The 18,517-nt window shown below is 35.9% G+C and overlaps 2 protein-coding genes across 11 annotated transcripts; both read right to left on the reverse strand.

Annotated features, from left to right (window-relative positions):
• Window positions 1-1,433: 1,433 nt before the first annotated feature.
• On the reverse strand, window positions 1,434-7,821 carry LOC105161655 (Pentatricopeptide repeat (PPR) superfamily protein). 9 transcript variants are annotated; one of them, XM_088880765.1, is made up of 5 exons: window positions 4,346-7,820; window positions 2,979-3,693; window positions 2,488-2,721; window positions 2,109-2,250; window positions 1,434-1,797 (listed from the first exon to the last, which is right to left on the reverse strand). In XM_088880765.1, exon 1 carries the CDS (start codon window positions 7,638-7,640, stop codon window positions 4,476-4,478), a length of 3,165 nt encoding a protein of 1,054 aa, XP_088736891.1. In that variant the 5' UTR covers window positions 7,641-7,820; the 3' UTR covers window positions 1,434-1,797; window positions 2,109-2,250; window positions 2,488-2,721; window positions 2,979-3,693; window positions 4,346-4,475. The 9 variants fall into 9 exon arrangements, with proteins under 9 accessions (XP_088736891.1, XP_011077715.1, XP_020549710.1 ...); XM_011079413.3 differs by lacking the exons at window positions 1,434-1,797; window positions 2,109-2,250 and having other exon boundaries at window positions 2,285-2,721; window positions 2,979-3,103; window positions 3,235-3,693; XM_020694051.2 differs by lacking the exons at window positions 1,434-1,797; window positions 2,109-2,250 and having other exon boundaries at window positions 2,285-2,726; window positions 2,979-3,103; window positions 3,235-3,693.
• Window positions 7,822-8,301: 480 nt separating this feature from the next.
• LOC105161656 (subtilisin-like protease SBT2.5) lies at window positions 8,302-16,231 on the reverse strand. 2 transcript variants are annotated; one of them, XM_011079421.3, is made up of 12 exons: window positions 15,758-16,231; window positions 15,481-15,607; window positions 14,986-15,217; window positions 13,764-13,908; window positions 13,258-13,652; window positions 12,668-12,763; window positions 12,480-12,552; window positions 11,228-11,513; window positions 10,434-10,759; window positions 9,815-10,082; window positions 9,451-9,732; window positions 8,302-9,010 (listed from the first exon to the last, which is right to left on the reverse strand). In XM_011079421.3, exons 3-12 carry the CDS (start codon window positions 15,171-15,173, stop codon window positions 8,604-8,606), a joined length of 2,466 nt encoding a protein of 821 aa, XP_011077723.1. In that variant the 5' UTR covers window positions 15,174-15,217; window positions 15,481-15,607; window positions 15,758-16,231; the 3' UTR covers window positions 8,302-8,603. The 2 variants fall into 2 exon arrangements, with proteins under 2 accessions (XP_011077723.1, XP_011077724.1); XM_011079422.3 differs by having other exon boundaries at window positions 15,481-15,618.
• Window positions 16,232-18,517: the final 2,286 nt, after the last annotated feature.

Genomic DNA, 18,517 nt, shown 5'->3' on the forward strand with positions numbered 1-18,517 from the left:
CATATATATACATAAATATATATAAAAAGACATAATTTGACAATGAATAGTAATTTTTGTCTCAAAAAACACAATATTAAACATATAATACTTATTCTAAATTATCTTCAAAAATAAATCCAAACATACATACTATCTCTAACACGCACTTATTTATCTTTGTTTTTCTCTCTCTATCTCCACAAAATACAACAAAATACTCAAAAAATGAATCCAAACATAATGCTCGTTTTCTCTATTTTTCTTTTTTTTTTTCCAAAAAAAAAAAAAAATACTCCCTCGATCTCATGTTTAATTAACTTTTATCTTAAAAAAATAAGAAAAAATCAGTACGCTTAAGTATTGGAAGAAAATACCCCTAATTATAATTCCGTGGATTTTAAAAAAATTAAGTAAATTATTATAAATTTTCCATCTATAATGTTATAATTGGAGTGCGTATAACAATAAGATGAAATGTAGAATGCTAACTTTTAATATTTAATTTATTACTTACAACATATATATCTTGATGGGGAAAACTACTTTCAAGCAGAATACTGAAAATATCTTTCATTAAGGGTATTTCCGTCATTTGAAAGTTCAGAATCCCCGCATTTTTAAGGGGGGTCTGATAGACCCGTTTTGCGGCTGAAGATCTGACTCAGGGAGGACCATCCGATCGAGAATGCCTATCACCCTAATGGTGACACGTGGCCCAAGCAACAATATCCACATGGGCCGACGCATTACTTTTGAGGTAGCTGACATTTGCTATTTTCGACTTACTTTCTCCAGTTCGTATATTTTTACCTCGAACAACTCTAACTTGAGCGTCGGAAGGTCGTTGTCGGGGATGAACCCGATAAGCCTCACGTTCGTGTTTTATCCTCATGACCCAATCACTAGATCTTGGGAAAGTACGTGGTCGTGATCGAGATAACCAATCAAGGCCGCATATTTCGAGCGAAATCATATCTAGCTAATTAATTATGTTCGGAAAGGGAGGTAGTTGATAATTAAATGAATCTTTTGTTAATATGTGAAAACTTCATAATTATATTTAGCAGTTCAATAAATATTTATAGAATTGTGTCTGTTAGATTTTGTTTTCCTTCTCAGTCGTTGGTTTTTGTTGTATGGAAATGAAGATGCTAAAACTTTCAGAACATCTTCAATTGAGTGAAAATAACAGATGAATCGGTCAGTACTTGGATCAGCCAAGATTAGTGATGCAGCTCATATATCAGCAGAACTAGAATGGAGTGCCCATGTAAATTCTATCTTTTTTCAGGCAGCTCAGGGAAATGATAAACGATGCGTGAATTTTATAAATCTCGACTGTGTTTCAGTTATTGAGCAGTAATATTTGTTCATTTCTCTAATTTTGAGCAGAAGTTGCAAGATTATCTTTTTCCGTAAACTCACCTGAGGGAGTCATGGAAACATATACCTGGAAAGCAGATGCTAGGACGGGATTCTGGTAGAGTTTCTCAAATGAACTCTGTTTCTTTACATGAAACGAGTTATACGTAACTCGTGCCATTGCTGGCAGCTAATATTTGCATCATAAGGCACATTCTTTGACCAGCGAACACGAAATTCCAAAAGCCAACTTGGAGCCTGGATCTCGCGTCTACATGTGACTCATTTCATGGCTAATAAACTCGTTTTTCATACAAAATATTATGACCGCCAACCTCAGGGGACTATCAGATCCTCTTAGACGGCAGCAGAAGTGCACTTTTTCCTAAATCATCGTCGCCCTTAAACAACACATCACACCTAAAGCAAGGCTTGCTTTCAGAGACACTTAAGCTGCATTTGTACAAAACAATTTGATGCCATTCATCACTAATCTCTCCATCAGAGTGTTTAACAAGTATTTAAAGGAAAAGTAATAACATGGTAGCCCCTGTGGTTTTAGAAATTAAATTTTAGTCCCCCTAATGTTTGTTTCCATCCAACAATTAGATTCATCTGTTGGTAAAATTCAAGAAATTTGCTGACATCGACAAAAAAGTTAAATGAAAATCTATATGAGACTTTCTGCCTACTAATATGCTCACAGAATAAGAATCTATAGACGAGAATCCATCGTAGGGTCAATGAAAAGAAAATAATGTCACCTGCTTGGTTAAATATGAACTGCAAATCCATTGATCGGATGACGGTAGCTATAGATTTTCTTGCAGGTTCCTTGGTCAAAAAGTATGTCAAGAAGCATATCATGCCGCTTTTCTACGATGAGCATAGGATATGGCCAATTCACTGAAAGTGCACAAAGAACACAGAAGAATCTGAATAGTTTTCAAATTCAATAGAGTTGTTTTATGAAAGAGAACCACAAACATGGTAACATCTTTGGGTCATCTGTTTATAGAAACAAGGGAGTATAGATCCCAGAAAGTTCGGCCAACTCAACAACAATTTTGACTCGTAAGCATATAAGAAAAGATTTACGAGGTTTAAGAAAAAGAAAGATATTGCTAAAAAAGTTGAGAGCACCTGATGACATCAATCTTCTCATCAGAATCAGAATCCACTGCAGTGGCCTCAAACCAGCTAACACCACCTTTATAGATTATCACCGGCTCTCCTACCAGTGTCACAATGTATATTTCTGCTTTCCCCAAAACCAGAGCAGCTAATAATATTAGGATCATGAAAGAACCATTCAACTCTCTGTTCCTCATTTTTTGTCAATTCTCTTCCAATTCATCAAGTCCTTGCAACTCAAATCTGTTCTATACACCAAAACCAATCAATATAAAAAATTAAAAACCAAGAACCATAACCAAGTTAAGAGAATCAAAGAACAAACTGCATAAGGGTATTACAGCAAACATATCGATGAAGAAACTAAAACCTTCCTCTAAGCAAATCAAATAAAAGCATGAACCCACTCTGTAGACCCCTTAAACTGCAGTCAAGTACAATAGCCCATCTGCGTACTAAGCATATATTTTTATATTAAGTTGAGAAAAGAAAGAAATTACCAGCAAGATGACTAGATAAGCAATGGATGCTCCAATATGCGAGCTTGAACTTCACTTCCATATTTTTTGCTGTTCCTTTTTCCTTCTCTATCTCTCACTCACATTTCTCCATGTGAATAATTTACCTGCAACACAGCTAATTATAACGTCTAAAGATAGCTGTAAGACCAAGCAAAGTATCAGCAAAATAACACAAGAAAATCAAACAAGATCCCGTCAAAGGGAAAAAGATGAAAAAGCTAAGATCATTGCTTACACCGATCCAAGAAAAGAATATGAACCCAAAAAGTGCTGCAGAGTAATAATAGTTTTAATCCCACTTGTCACCAAGCACTCCCACAAAGGAGCATACATCAAGAACTGCCCATCAACCACCAACATTTATTCTTCAGTTCACCACAACAATAAGGCAGCTAATCAACCTGGACTTGTAGTTTCCTTTTCTTTTCCTTTTTCTTGAGTGGGTGGTTGTGATTAAACTGTGAAATGTAAAAGAGTGAAGTGGAGTAGTCAGGGTTCACTATATTCATTGGGGAGGCACACTGAAGATGAAGGAAAAGGATGAGTCTTGATGATTCCATTAAACTATTGCTGCCAGCGCGAGCCCAACTCCAACGCCATGCTAGACTTTGGACCTCTTTTCTCTTTTCATCACTTTAATAGGTGTCACAGCAATAACATTTTATCTTCATCTTGTGACCTTAGGTAAAAAGCCCTAATCACAATAAAAAAATTGGAATTTTCAACTTCACAATGCATAAAAATTCACCATCAAGATGATACTTCAAGTAAATTACAAAAACGAATCATTTTAAAAACCAAATCACTTAGGCCAGTATAATACATATGTGTGTATATATATAACTTGATTACAAGAAGCAGTTTCAGTTCATTTTTCATTTTGATGAAGTTACAGTACTTAAGAAATTGACCATAATGCAAGCATTAAATCATGTCGACAAAGTCGAAGCTTGAATATTAGGATCATCAGGTTAGAAGAGCAGTATTCTTTGGCCCAATTTGTTCATATGTTTCCTGGCCTAGATCAATACATGTGACACTAAAGTAACTGTGCATGTATCTGCCTGTATTTGCATTTCCATGCACGTGCAGGCTGCAGATGTATGATTAAGGATGCGTGGATGGTTAGATGGATGGGAGGATTACAAAATGAGAAGTAATAATATTTAAATGGAAACATGAGTATGATCTGTCACTATCACGATCCACGATATGATCATTCAGTTTACACTAGTACTGATAAATCCCACCACAAATTATGAAATGCTCCACCTAAGACTTTCAGCAATGATGGTTCAACAAATAACATTTATAAATACAAAATTATCAGGAGAAAAAGTTTATACCTACAGGTTTCTGAGGGTGGCGTCCACTGCAGGTTCCTGAGGGTTCTACCTGGACATATTTCCTGTAACAAAGAGAAGAATCCAGTCTGCCACAAGAGACAAGTGTCCAATAGCTTATGTAGCAAGCACCTCAGAATTCCATAAGCAACTTAGTGAACCTATTTGCTTTAGCGAGCTCCCCCTTCAAACAAAGTGAATGAATAAGAGAATAGAAAGAATCAAAATCTTTCAACTGCTGTTTCTCTCCATCTTCAGCGGTACAAATTTTCAGCATATTTTCTATGTTTTTGGCATCAGATGAGAGAGAATGAAAGTCAGTTCCATTGTAGATTGAAGGCATAACTTGATGAGAAGAATTTCCCCCTGCAGAGAAAAGCATGGACGCAACTTCATCAAGCACAGTAACAGCCTCATGAATACTTCCTCGCTCACAAAGAAAGATGAGTAGATTCTCCACTGAACCCGACTCAACTCCAGTATCCACCCTGCCTAAGACATCAATGACTGACTGGATCTGGAGCATCTCTCTTAAGATGCTTCGGGACTCTTCCATTCTTCCTTTGGCACATAAGCCCCTAATTAGATGCATGAAACCCAGGAAATCTGGTAATAAGCTTTTGCTTTTGAACTCAATGAATAACTTAAGAGCCCCTTCCATGTCACCTTTCTGGCAATAGCCATTGATGAGTGCACCAACTGTAAATCCATCTGGCTTAAGATCTCTTAACTCAAAATCCTGGAAAAGCTTTATAGCTTCCTCAAGTAGAGTTGACTTGCAATAACCATTAATCAATGAGTTATAAATACGAGTAGCTGGCCTAAGATTTTTGAGGAACATCCTCTCAAAGAGCAACCTGGCATCCTTTAAAAGTCCTTCTTTAACTAAAGCATCTATAAGTGTACCATATGTAACTTCAGTAGGTAGAACGTCTACTCTCTCAAGGGAATCAAACAATCTAAAAGCTTCAACCAAACAACCTTGGCTGCACAACCCATTTATAACAGAATTATAGGTGACTATGTTGAGAGCTATCCCCTTCTTCTTAGCTAGAGTGCAGAGATCTAACGCCTTATCGATATGCCTCCCTTTACAGAGGGCATCAATCATAATAGTATAGTAAAAAACATTCATATCACAGAGGTTATTTTCTGCTCCCACCAAGAGCTCATATGCATCGCAAACTCTACCATCATTAGTCAGTGTCTTAAAAACGGAAACAGGAATGGTTATACGCCATTGCCTCTCATTCATCGTCGAGAGAAATAAAAGGGCTTTTTTCACATTATGCAAACTAAGGTAATTTACCAAAATCTTACAAACACTGAGATTAGACATGCCATGAGTTTTCACGAATGAAGTCAAAATAAGTTGAGCCAACAACTTTTTACCACCAAGTAGAAGCAGTCTCAGAATTGAATAATAGCCAAAGCTCGTCTGTACTAATCCTTTCCTTTTCATCACCAATAATATATTGTATGAGGCCTCAGGGAAGCCCATTTTGCACAGAAAAGAAATGGCATTATTGCATATAACATGCGATCCAAGAAGTCCTATGTGGTCGATTCTGTATATCATTTCTAAAACACCTTCTGCACCTTTTCTGTCAAATGTTGCTTCAATCAACATCATGTACATCTTTCTATCCAAAGGCAAACCTTTTTGGATGTATTCAATTAATACGTCAATTGCCATATCTATCATGTCTTTTCTGCAGAGCCCTGAAATAATACAATTATAACAGGCAGCTGAAGAGTTGGATACCTTCCGGAACTCATCAAATATTTCAAGTGCCTCATCAATCCTACCTGCTTTACAATATCCATCAATCAGAATATAGTATGTAACAGAGTTTGCTGACAGATCCATCTGCAGCAGTCTCTTATAAATTGCAAAAGCATCCTCGAATAACCCCACCATAAGCAGAGCTTTTATCAGTATGTTACACATAATCAAATCCATATGGATGCCTGCTGCTTCCAGTCTCCTTGTTGTTTCTAAAATTCCTGAGTTACTTTCTTCTTGAACATAGCCTTGTAACAGTGTAGTATATGTTACAACATCTCCAACTATGCCTTTTGAAAAATCATCTGCCTCAGCCATCCTCCCAACTTTGCATAATCCATTAATAACAGTATTGTATATCACGATACCAGGATTTATACCTTTCTTTTCCATTTCATCAAGCAGCTGGAATACAAGATCAAAATCACCCTTTCTACAAACTCCATTAATCAATATGGCGTAAGTAAATTCATCAGCTTGAATTCCCAACTTCTCAAACATGTTAAAAATCGCAAATGCCTCATCCAATTTCCCTTTCTTGCAAAATCCCAAAATAATTGCAGTGTATGAAATCAAATTTGGTTCGAGTCCATCCTTTCTCATCTTGTACAAAAACCCAACAGCCTTTTCCACATTTCCGTCCTTTGAAAATCCATCTATCAGTATGGTGTAACTAATGATATCCAACTCAACTTTCTTATCCACCATTTCTTTATACTTTCGAAATGCATCATAAATTAATCCTTCACTTAAACACCCATACACCCAGTTACTATAAAACACAACATCAAAAGCCAACTCATTATTTTCCATCCAAGAAACCAAATCATAAACTTTATCCATATTTCTTAATTTACAGTAAGCAGTCAGAACACTGGTGCAAGTAACAGTATTAGGCTTCAAAGAACCCGACTTCACAGCAGTCTCATAAAACCCAACCGCAAGTTCAGGCTCTCCAATCCTCACAAAACCAGAAATCACAGAACTACAAACATAATTATCAAAAGGGTACTTGAATTTATCATCAGACATCAACTCTAGTAAATCAATCACCCTATCCATTTTCCCCATTTTGCTAAAAGAGCAAACCAATAAGCAAAAAGTACGAGAAGAAGGACAAATGCCATCTATTTTCAAGAAATTCTTCAACAAAGAATACCCTCTCTCAGGGTCCTGATTGAAAGTACAAACGCCTTGTAGTAAAGAATCCAAGACTCGATTTTTATCGAAAATCTTGGACTTCCCCACAAGGGTTTTCAAGAATTCAGCTGCTTCTTCATATTTGTTCTCCTTCAGCAAAGCTTTTGCAAAAATCGTGTGAGTTTGGGCGTCAGCATTGATCTTGTTTGAATTAACTTGAGAGAAAACGTGAATAATGGCTTTGAACTTGCGATTCCGGTAGAGAAAGAGAAGGAAATTGTTGGAGTCTTTAAGGGTTGGAGTAAAACCACTTTTTAACAGCGTGGAGAGCGGAATCATTTCTGAAGGATTTCTACGGGGCAAAGAAACCATTACCGACGGACTTTTCAATCTCCGACAACATCTTCCGTTGCTGGTACATGAAACACAATTGTTAGGCGTAGGTAGTAGCGGAAAATGGAGTTGAACTTCAACTATTTATAGAGGAGAACCAAAAATCAAAATGCACTGCAAAATGGAAAATTCTTAAACAAGCAGTTTGCCCACAATCCATACACTAATCGTCACTCACTTTATAATTGATTTAGATTTAATTAACTTCAATCTAAATTAAAATATTCTTGCTTTTACTTATAAAAAGAATTAGACGAATTACTCGCACTTAAAACATTATATTTCACAAAATAGATCAGACATTAATAATTAAATTAAAAAATCATCATCATTTTATTGTATTTGAATATTTAAAAAAAAACTTTGAAATATCCTTAAATTAAAGTTAGTCGCTAAATTTACTATAGATTTTTAAGATCACTAAAATTATGATATTAATGACAATAACAAGAATTGTCTACAGCAAACAATCCAATAATTTTGAGCTCAAACGTTTTTAGAGGTTGTGAATTCAAATCTTAAGTGCATGCGTATATGTGTAAGAATGTTCACATCTATGCTAACAAAAACGAGTTTGTCTCACATATTTGGAAGGTTATTCCAACTTCCAAGTGCCCATAAAGACTAAGACACTCTCCTGTAAAACAAAGGGCTGCTATTATTACAACATACATCCAGTCAAAAATACGGTACAAAGAGGATGTCAAACCTACTAAGCCTTCTTCAAACTATATTCTTACATGGAACACAAGCCATTCCACGACCTTACAGAACTAAACTCAAAAGTTATATATAGATCGGGGACGAAACCAGGGTATGTCTCCCCCCTCATGCTACTTTATCTTTACATTTATATATTTTTTGGACAAAAACCATCCACGTTACGCATATTATTCCACATAAATCCAAAGAATATCGCCAGATTTAACTTTCGGGGCTACATTATCGATTGTAGCCCATGGCCACAACGGGGATCCTGACCTTGTGCCCTCGACTGCCTTTAAGCAAAACCTCGCCAAAGCTGTAGGTTCCTGTGACTGATCGTACAGTGAGAGTAACAGAGAATTTCCGGGACGCACCAGGTCTTAGAGTCATTGCTGGAGGATTGGTTTCGATGGCTATTGCCGGTGCCATTCTTGCTGTTATCACATAGGTTTCTTCCTCAGCCACATTCGTGACTGTGCGACTGACTGTTTGAGTTCCCACTAGATGTGAAATTGCGATCGAGGGGGTGTTGAGATTTGATGGATGACCCAGAGTGTAGTTGCAGGGGCTGTTGGTGTAGTTACTAATCTCGTGAGCATCCACTCCAGGCGTCGTGCACAAGAATCCCAAGTAATCTTCATATCCTATATCGAAGCCCAGCAGAATAAGATGAAATGACAACCCTTTTTCTATCGATAATTAAATGAAGCTACGCAAAGACTTTGCATGTTGAGTCATAACACAAGCAACAATGTGGAGCATCATATGATAATCCATAGATTGACCGCCCCTGAAAGTTGGTGTAATTAGTGATAAAATACCTCTCCCCATTTAAGATTTTGCAAGTTACAAACAACCTAGCATTCACCTCTTGTATGGGATTAGACACAAAACAATTACACTCCTATTTAAACAGAACATCAACATCCCATCGGATTTTCTAAGCATGACCACCTACTGAAACAGAACGAGATTGCATGTAAACGTTTTAAATTCAGAGGGGAGCTTCCGGTAATTCCAAAAGATGAAGCAGTATAGTTAATAATTTACGCCTAACGGCAGAAAAGGAAGCTTATTATTTTACCTGCATCAAAAATGAGTCCAGGATCCAGAGCTGCTCTAGGATTCACATGCCCACTTCCATAATCGAAAGGTGTTGCCGGGACCAGAGACATAGTCTCTGATCCTGAATATTGTTGCGCTTGAAGTGGTCTCTCGGCCCTGTCAATGGTCGTCGATGTAGTCATCAATGCCGATTTGATAGCAGAAGGGCTCCAGTGAGGGTTCTTCTGCTTCATGAGAGCAGCTATTCCGGCTATATGAGGTGCAGCCATGCTAGTTCCAGATATCATTGCGAAGCCTTCACCTGCTTCAAGCAATAAGCGTCTTATACAATTAATTAATTGAATACGGCCAAAGAATGCAAAGCGGTAGTACGAATACTTTACCGACGTAATTTGGCTCGTCTGTTCCGTTTGGAGCCCAAGCAGCCCAAATTAGAGAGCCGGGAGCTAGAATATCTGGTTTCAGGAGATCTGCGTCTTGAAAACTGTAATCTTTGATATTAGGTCCTCGAGCAGAGAACAGTGCAACTTGTGGTGCAGACTTATGGAGTATAGGCCTCAGGCCTTCCCCAATGCTTCCCACTGCTTTGAAGCTCTTTACTCGCCCTGTCCAGTCTCTAGGTGTAGAGACGTTATAGTAGTCAATAAGTTCCTGCAGATGATAGCATCAAAGAATGACGACAACCAATTAGTCCTCGAAGCAACATTTATTTTGGGGATTATAAACTAAGCACATTGAATACTAGGAGGATAACCAAGGCACTTTTCAATTAGAAGATAGTGATATGAGCTACAACTATGTCTGCAGCTTCATGCCACAATAAAGCTTAATACAGATTCAGGAGCTCAATTTTCTAGAGCAACGTGAACATGAGAAAGTTAAAAATATCCCGACGTAATTTCTAAAAATTGCTAGATACCAAGAAAACTTTAGTTTTTCTAACATCATTTCACCTATTTGAATTATAATATCGACGATCAAGGAGGAGAAAGAAATAGTTACCGTTGACTTGCTAACATCAGTCACGAGGATCCCAGGAATACCAACGGGAACAGGATCAAATTTTGTCCCTGGAGAAGCATTTTCAACTGCTAGGACGAAGCCAGCTGCACCAAGACTCTTAGCAGTCTCTGAGACTCTCTTGATTGAAGCAGTGCCGACAACAAAATTAAAAGAATAACCACAGAGAAGAATGTTTCCCTGCACTAAGTTTTTGTTCAAAACTTCAGGCCGCTGGCAGTCAGAAGGACTATACTTGGCTGCAGAGGAATCCAGCAGCACATCGTTAGCTGCAACCAATGTGAATGTTCGATTTGCATGTGTAGCAGCTGCATGAAAGGAGGATCAAATAAAACCCACATCAGTGTGAAAATGAAAAGGAGAAGGACGAGATGGCATTGAGAGAAACTGACAAAACTCACTTGAAAGCGCTTGAAACAACGATAAGTAGCCAAATGAAGGCATTGAGTTGGAAGCAACGACAATGTCATATTGCTTATATCAACTGAACCAGGACTGTTTCTAAATCAAGTACTAGTTGAGACACTTCAAATTAAATATTAATTAACATTCATGGATATTCGCAAGCAAACAGAAGGTGCATGTTTTTCCTCTTCCAGAATACAATGTAGGTCATTACTAAAATGCTTGGTTTAAATTGAAGAACGAAGGATCTATGTTTAACTTCACACAAATATTTGATCACTATAGAAAAATGAATAGGATAAGAGTTCTAGAAGTATTATCAGCCAGTTTAAAGTTCAAATGCCTAAAATATTCGGTTCGTGTGTACTCACGAGACAAACAAATTCCGGCTAAGATTTTTCCATTCCCCAAGGTAAGATGATTCTTGTATCTCCGATCATCAACTGCAGCAGCTACAGTTGCTATCCATGGGCTGTAAGACAGCAAGGTTTTAGGAAAAGGACCTCCATTGCCAGCTGCTTGTACAACAAACACTCCAGCTTTAACAGCTGAAAGAAGGGTAGCATCGAAAGGGTTCAAGTACGTGGTCTTTGTAGTAGCGGGAGGACTGTTGGGGCCCACTGAGAGATTCAAAATATCCACACCATCATGAACAGCCTGTTAAATGTATTGTATCATATGAGTATGCTGAACCCTTTTAACTACAGAAATTAAGCATCTAAAGAGTTAATATTTTCAAAGTTTATCTCTTTGTGATAAAATCAAGTAACGGATAAAATATTATGAAGGAGAATGCATAGAAATTAAGCACAATAAAATTTATTCTAGTCCCAGGTATCTATATGCATCCAAATTTATATAAGATGTTGGCGAATTGCCTACTCCAAATGCAAAGTTGGTGAAGACAAACTATTATGGAATTCGAACAAATGAAACTAGGAAGTCAGAATCTAACACACATTTATATATTAACCTTTTTCTATATGATATCATATTTTTCAAATTGAGGATGTAATGTATTCCTATATGCGGGTTTAAGAGTTAGATGTTCAGATTATTTTTAGCTTTCCTGTTATCCTCAAAAATAAAGATTTAAAGAAAATAAGCAAAAAGCTTGGAAACCAATAATTAGTTGCCAGGACCACAAGCAAAGTTGAAACATCTGTCTGATAAATGGTTGAAAAAAAGTTCAACATGCTGTCCCGTTCTTGAATTTGCAAATGCTAGGCATCAGATCAAATTCAACTTGCCATCAAATCCTTCAAACTTTCGAGAAACACTAAAGCAATGTAATTAGCCGAACTCTGGCAATTTCAATAAGCACATTGGGACACAGTAGAATAAGATTATGAGTAGCTTAATACATATCAACAGCAAAATACAAAGCAGGTTTTAAAGTTCAAGCAAATAGCAGTATAGTTTATGGGGTAGACCATGTGAAGGAAGAACTTGATATGAACAAATATCATAATGTCTATATGGCGCTAGAGGGAAAACCCGAACTGGGATCTCAATACGATTGGAACATGTGCAGGAATCCAGATTGAGTTTCAGTTGAAAGAGCCAGAGACAGAAGCTCCGTCATCTCTTTCACATATAAGCAGACTTGTACATTTTAGATACCTGATCAATGGCAGCAACTACATCTGCAACAAATCCACCGAATATTCTGTAGAGTGCCTTGTACACAGCAATCCTGCACAAAGTCGATAAAAATCACTATTCGACTAATGACATTATGATTGAGTCTTTGAGAACAATCTGTGCCAGGTTGGGCCCCTAACTGCAAATAAATAGTAACAGAACACTACCTAGCACGTGGTGCCATTCCACTTGCTCTTCCAAATTCAAACCCATGCATCCTCACTGGAATCCCGTTATTACCAGCTGCAATAGCTGCCGTATGACTGGTAAATATTGATGAAGTAAGTTTCATATGCAAAAGATACATTGGCAAAATCACTGCAGAAACATATATGGATCCAGAAAGACAACTGAAATTCCAAAAAGTTCATGTTAAAAGATATTTTTGAAGTACATCTTCCCAGATGTGTCTAATAACAAACTTTTTAAAAGCACTCAAGCTATCAGAATTTTGCAATAAGGTAACTTTCTAGTGAAGTCCCCTCGTAATAAATAAATTCCTCATATTGCTCCATAGAAACTATAGTTGAATATCCATGCATCTAAAGTAACTTTGAGCCTGATAGTAAAGGGAGGCATTATGAAACCAATTTCCTACCCCCCACCCCACCCTACCATCCTCCTAACAGGTCAGCCTTCTTCCCAGCAAGGAGAGGTAGGAAGCAAAGGGAGGAGAAAATAAGTATTAAAAAACTGCAAAAAAATTAGAAGAGCACTGTTTTGCTAAGCGACACTATCAAAGCATAGTAACTCAGACCTTCCATGTCCATCACCATCAAGCGGAGAATCAAAATCAATGTCTGGATTAAATGCACCAGCAGCTTTAGCAGCTTCAGCAAAATGCTGAGCTCCAACGATCTTCCCATTACAGAAGTCCCTCTTTGTGTTTGGGTCAATTTCACATTTACCTCTATACTTCGGAACAGGTCCATAAGGATCAGAGTGGTGAGTTGCAAAGCTAGGATGATGAGGATAAATTCCTGAATCAACAAAGCCTATTACAATATCTTCTCCAGCTCGATCAAATCCACCTCCCGTAGGCCACACTCCAGTTGGGAGCCCCAAAAATTGTGGAGTGTGGGTGGTGAGTTTTCTCACTTTCCAATCTCTCTCCACAGATTTCACGCCAGGTGCTCGTCCAAGTATTTCTGCCTACTAATATGCTCACAGTATAAGAATATGTATACAAGAATTTTGACAGTTGATATGCTCAATGAAAAGAAAACAGAAAAAGAAGGGAAAAGTAAAATCAAAGAACGTCACCTGCTCAGGTGAAAGATGAACTGCAAATCCATTAATCAGATGACGGTAGCTATAAATTTTTCTGTAGGTTCCTTGGTCAAACAGCATGTCAAGAAGCATATCATGCCTCTTTTCTAGATGATGGGCATAGGATATGACCAATTCACTGAAAGTGCACAAAGAACACAGAGAAGAATCTTAGTTTTCAAATTCAATAGAGTTGTCTTATGGAAGAGAACCACAAACATGGTAACATCTTTTGCGGTCATCTGCTTATAGAAACAAGGGCATAAATGGCAGAGGACAATGATTTATTTATGTTTGGTGCATGGAACCACCATAAAGCTGGGAAGCACTAAGAGGAAGTTAACACACAACTTCTTAAACTACTCACATGCTGCAGAAAATTTATACCCCAGAAAATCCTTTATAGGGCCTAAGTGACTAAAACAAGAAGGTCATGGTGATATTGTGCAGTTAAAGGGATCAGCCCAATTATGCTGTTTTTTCTCCATGCTAAATGCTACTGGCTGCATTCAAATGGATAAATGCATCCCTATTTTTTGTATCATAGAGACCCAAAATGCAAATATACATCCTTACAAATTTAAAACTATACCAAGCATCACTGTGCATAAAATCATCCAAATTTTTGTACCATAGTCCATAGATGGGGAAATAAATTACATTAAGGAGCTTCTCCTATATCACTTTTGTGAAAAAGGAAAAAAGACTTCTAACGGTCCGATTAAGTCCCTCCTCAGTTCTTGTAAGATGAAATGTGGTAACTATTCTTTTAGTAAGATATACATCTACGCTATCCGAGTTGCTAAAACAAATAAGTTACCATCTCAAACACATTACAAGTTGAAATGAAATAAGTATTGCTTTATATAAGATAAAGTATTGTTGTAGAACCTCCAAATAAAGTTGAATTAATAAGTACATTTAAGACAGAAAATGTTCCATGATGCAACAGCCAAAAGCATGAGGTCCTTATGAAGCAGTCATGCATATTACAAATAGTCTCACCAAAAACTAAGACAAAAAGAGAGAGAGAAGGCGGCCATGTCAAACAATATAAATACCAAGCCAAGCAAACACCTACATGTTTTGTGGGACCGGCCCCAGAAAATTCGGCTAACTGAACAACAATTGTGACTCATAAGCATATAAGCAAATATCTATGAGGTTCAAGCAAAATATAGATATTTCAAAAAGATACGTTAAGACTTAAGAGCACCTGGTGACATCAATCTTCTCATCAGAATCAGAATCCACTGCAGTGGCCTCAAATCCGCTAACACCACCTCTATAGCTTATCACAGGCTCTCCTTCAAGTGTCACAATGTATATTTCTGCTTTCCCCAAAATCAGAAGAGCTGAAAATATTAGGAACACGAAAGAACCATTCAACTCTCTGTTCCTCATTTTACTCAATTCTCTTCCAACACCTCCAGTCGTCGCAATCAAATCTGTTCCATATACCGAAACCAATCAACAAAAAAAAGTTTGAAAACCAAGAACCACGACCAAGTTAAGAGAATCAAAGAACAAACTGCATACGGGTAGGGTAATACAGCAAACATATACAGTAAAGAAAACAAAAGCTTCTCTAAGGAAATCAAATAAAAGCATGAACCCACCTTATCCACCCTTAAGTTGCATCAGAGTACAATAGCCCGTGTACGTACTAAGCATATACTTTTACATTAAGTTGAGAAAAGAAAGAAATTACCAGCACGATCACTAGATAGGCAATGGATGATCCAATATGCGAACTTGAACTTCACTTCTATATCTTTTCCTGTTCCTTTTTCCTCCTTCTACCTCTTACTCACATTTTCTCCATGTGAATCATTTACCTGCAACACAGCTAATTAATAATAACAAACTCAACTAACGTATAACGATAGCGCGACGACCAAGCAAAGTATCAGCAAAATAACAAAAGAAAATCAAACAAGATCCCATCACAGCTAAAAAAAGATGAAAAAGCTAAGATCTTTACTCACATTGATCCAAGAAAGGAATATAAACCCAGAAAATGCTGCACAGTAACAATAGTTGTAATCCCACTTGGTCACCAAGCACTCCCACAGTAAATTCCTGTCTTTTCCACACAAACAGCAGCAAATATCAAGAACTGCAGCCCATCAACCACCACCAACATTTATTCTTCAGTTCACCACAACAAGAAGGCGGCTAATCCACCTGGGCTTGTAGTTTTCTTTTCTTTTTCGTTTTCTTGAGTGGGTGGTTGTGATTAAACTGTGAAATGTAAAAGAGTGAGAGTGAGTGAAGTGGAGGTAGTTAGGGTTCTACTATATTTATTGGGGAGGCGCCAGACAAGGGACCGAAGATGAAGGACAAAGGCTCAGTCTTGATGATTCCATTAAACTATAGCTGCCAGCGCCAGTCCAACTCCAACTCCAACTCCAACTCCATGGAAATTCTTACTGCCTTGTCCAAATCCATTATAAAGTAAATGCATCCAAATCAAATTAATTACAAAACCAGAAATAATATATTTATAGTATAATTAATCACTCGTACCATAAATATATTATACACAGCTATCATATAATTAATTTAAATTAAAAAAAATCAATTTAAATAAAAAATTTAAATAGATTTTGGACCTCTCTTTCTCTTTCCCTCTTTTCTCTTTTTGTCACTTTAATAGTTGTCACAGGAATTACATTTTATCTTCATCTTGTGACCTTAGGTAAAAGCCCTAAACACTATCAAGAATTGGATCTTTTCATCTCCACCAATGCATAAAGTCCACCATCAACATGATACTTCACTACAAGAGGTCCTTTTAGTTTATTTTACATTTCGATGGAGTTGCCATGACGACCTTACACTTCAAATTATAATTCGATTTCAAATCACATTGTTACGTACTTTTTTTTTTAATTTTTAATCTACTAAAAAAATTGTATGAAAAATTGAATTGTATAATTCATGTTTTCTAACTTTTGGTGACGTACGAGTCAATTGTTTTTTTTATTTTCTTTGTGTTAGAAAAAGACATGGACGTATTAAGGAGCTGGTTATTGTGAACTTTTTAGCGATTTAGACATAGTTATTTTTTTTATATTTATTTTTCTTGGTAATTAAAAAAGAAAAATAATTTTAGCTATACTTAATATTCAAACAGTGAAAATATTATAACAATATAATTAATATTTAGAAAATGAATCTGTCGCAACAGCTCCAGCTCTACTGAATTTGAGCTCAATCAATGCTTAAAGAAAGAGTATGTCACCCTTCAACATATTAATTATAAAATTATCGTTACTAATATTTTATAAGATCTCAATATTATTTTATTTAAATAGTTTAAAGACTTATTTCAAAATAAAATGTTATTCGAAATGCAATTTTCTTGTCAGTGACAATTTGAAGAAGGAAGAAACCAAACATATTATTTAAAGAACCATAAATCATTCAAATAGTCTTAGTAATAGAGAAAAAAATAACACTCTTGTGGAAAATTATTATTAAAAAAAAAAAGAGATCTTAATTAGTTGTAGATGGTTGGATTAATAATTAATTCTTACCCGGAAAAGGATGAACAATCATTTAATTGACAGCTTTAATTATGTTGGTCAAGTTTTTGGCTATCATAACATTATGGTCCTCGAGATTAGGTTTATAGTGTGTGATTATGACCAAATCAAAAGTATTATACTTAATTCATTAATTTAAATAAAATCTACCTTTATAATAATTTACTTTATGTAGGCCATGCACGTAATTCTATATATATATAGTACCATTTTTTTTCAAATTTTATTTTTGATATTTTATGCTACTGAATTTAAGATCGACAAGATAAAAAATCTAAAGATGTTTGGCGATTAAATTTATAATTACCTATAAGTTATTCAAACCCAAAATGGAAATCTTGTGATTCAGCCTGTCTGTTTATGTTTTCATTTTCAGTGAAAAATATGTAGTTTTTTAATTTTGTATATGTTCCCGTGTAAAATGAAAATACGCAAAAACATAAACAAAAGTTAAAGATTTTGGCAGGCCGATATTTTACAAAATTAATCCAACAAAAACCAGTTATTTTACAGTTAATTATTTGAAAATTATGTCAAATTTTAACTCAATCCCTGGCTGCGATCATTTTTTTTACCCTAATATACAGCCCAGTTGTTAAGGACCGGCTGTTTTTGTACCAATAACGTGAATTTCAGTTATTGTCATCAATATATTTGGTGGTCATAAACGTACGTCTTATCCCATGTTTATTTGTAAATAAATTAGTGCTTTTATAGATTTGCTTTCATATTTTGTTAAAAAAAAAATAAATGTTAATCACTTTTATTTTGGGAGCCATAATCATTTCTAAATAGAAGTTTAATTCTCCAAAGTGATGTTTTACTTAAAGAGCATTGACTATATATTATATTTTGTTGACATGCAATCAACTAAATCAAGATCCGGTTAATATTTAATATTAATTTTTGGCACACGAGGGACCAACTTAACTTTACTTTTTGCCCTAATTTGTTCTCAAATTATTTATTAAAATTCAAGAATTTATAAATATGCAGAAAATACTTAAGTCCCATTAATTATTACATAAAATTAATTAATTATCAGTATTTATTATTTAAATTATTGAAGCTTGTAATAACATATAAATTAATAAGCTACGTCAGGTAAAATATTAAATTATTAATATTAAAAAAAAATGGCAATGGAGCCTATCTAATTATAAAATATTAAATATTCTGAATAATATCAGATCGTAC

Source organism: Sesamum indicum, linkage group LG5, assembly GCF_026168435.1.
Source record: "Sesamum indicum cultivar Baizhima isolate 11 linkage group LG5, ASM2616843v1, whole genome shotgun sequence".
Lineage (NCBI taxonomy): Eukaryota > Viridiplantae > Streptophyta > Magnoliopsida > Lamiales > Pedaliaceae > Sesamum > Sesamum indicum.

Bases quoted from the DNA above. Each gene is read 5' to 3' on its own strand.
- LOC105161655 (XM_088880765.1), bottom strand. From the start codon at position 7,640: ATGGTTTCTTTGCCCCGTAGAAATCCTTCAGAAATGATTCCGCTCTCC.
- LOC105161656 (XM_011079421.3), bottom strand. From the start codon at position 15,173: ATGAGGAACAGAGAGTTGAATGGTTCTTTCGTGTTCCTAATATTTTCA. The intron at 10,760-11,227 runs GTGAGTACACAC...CCTTTCATGCAG, and splicing joins AGCCGGAATTTGTTTGTCTC to CTGCTACACATGCAAATCGA. The intron at 10,083-10,433 runs GTAACTATTTCT...TATCATCTGCAG, and splicing joins CTGATGTTAGCAAGTCAACG to GAACTTATTGACTACTATAA.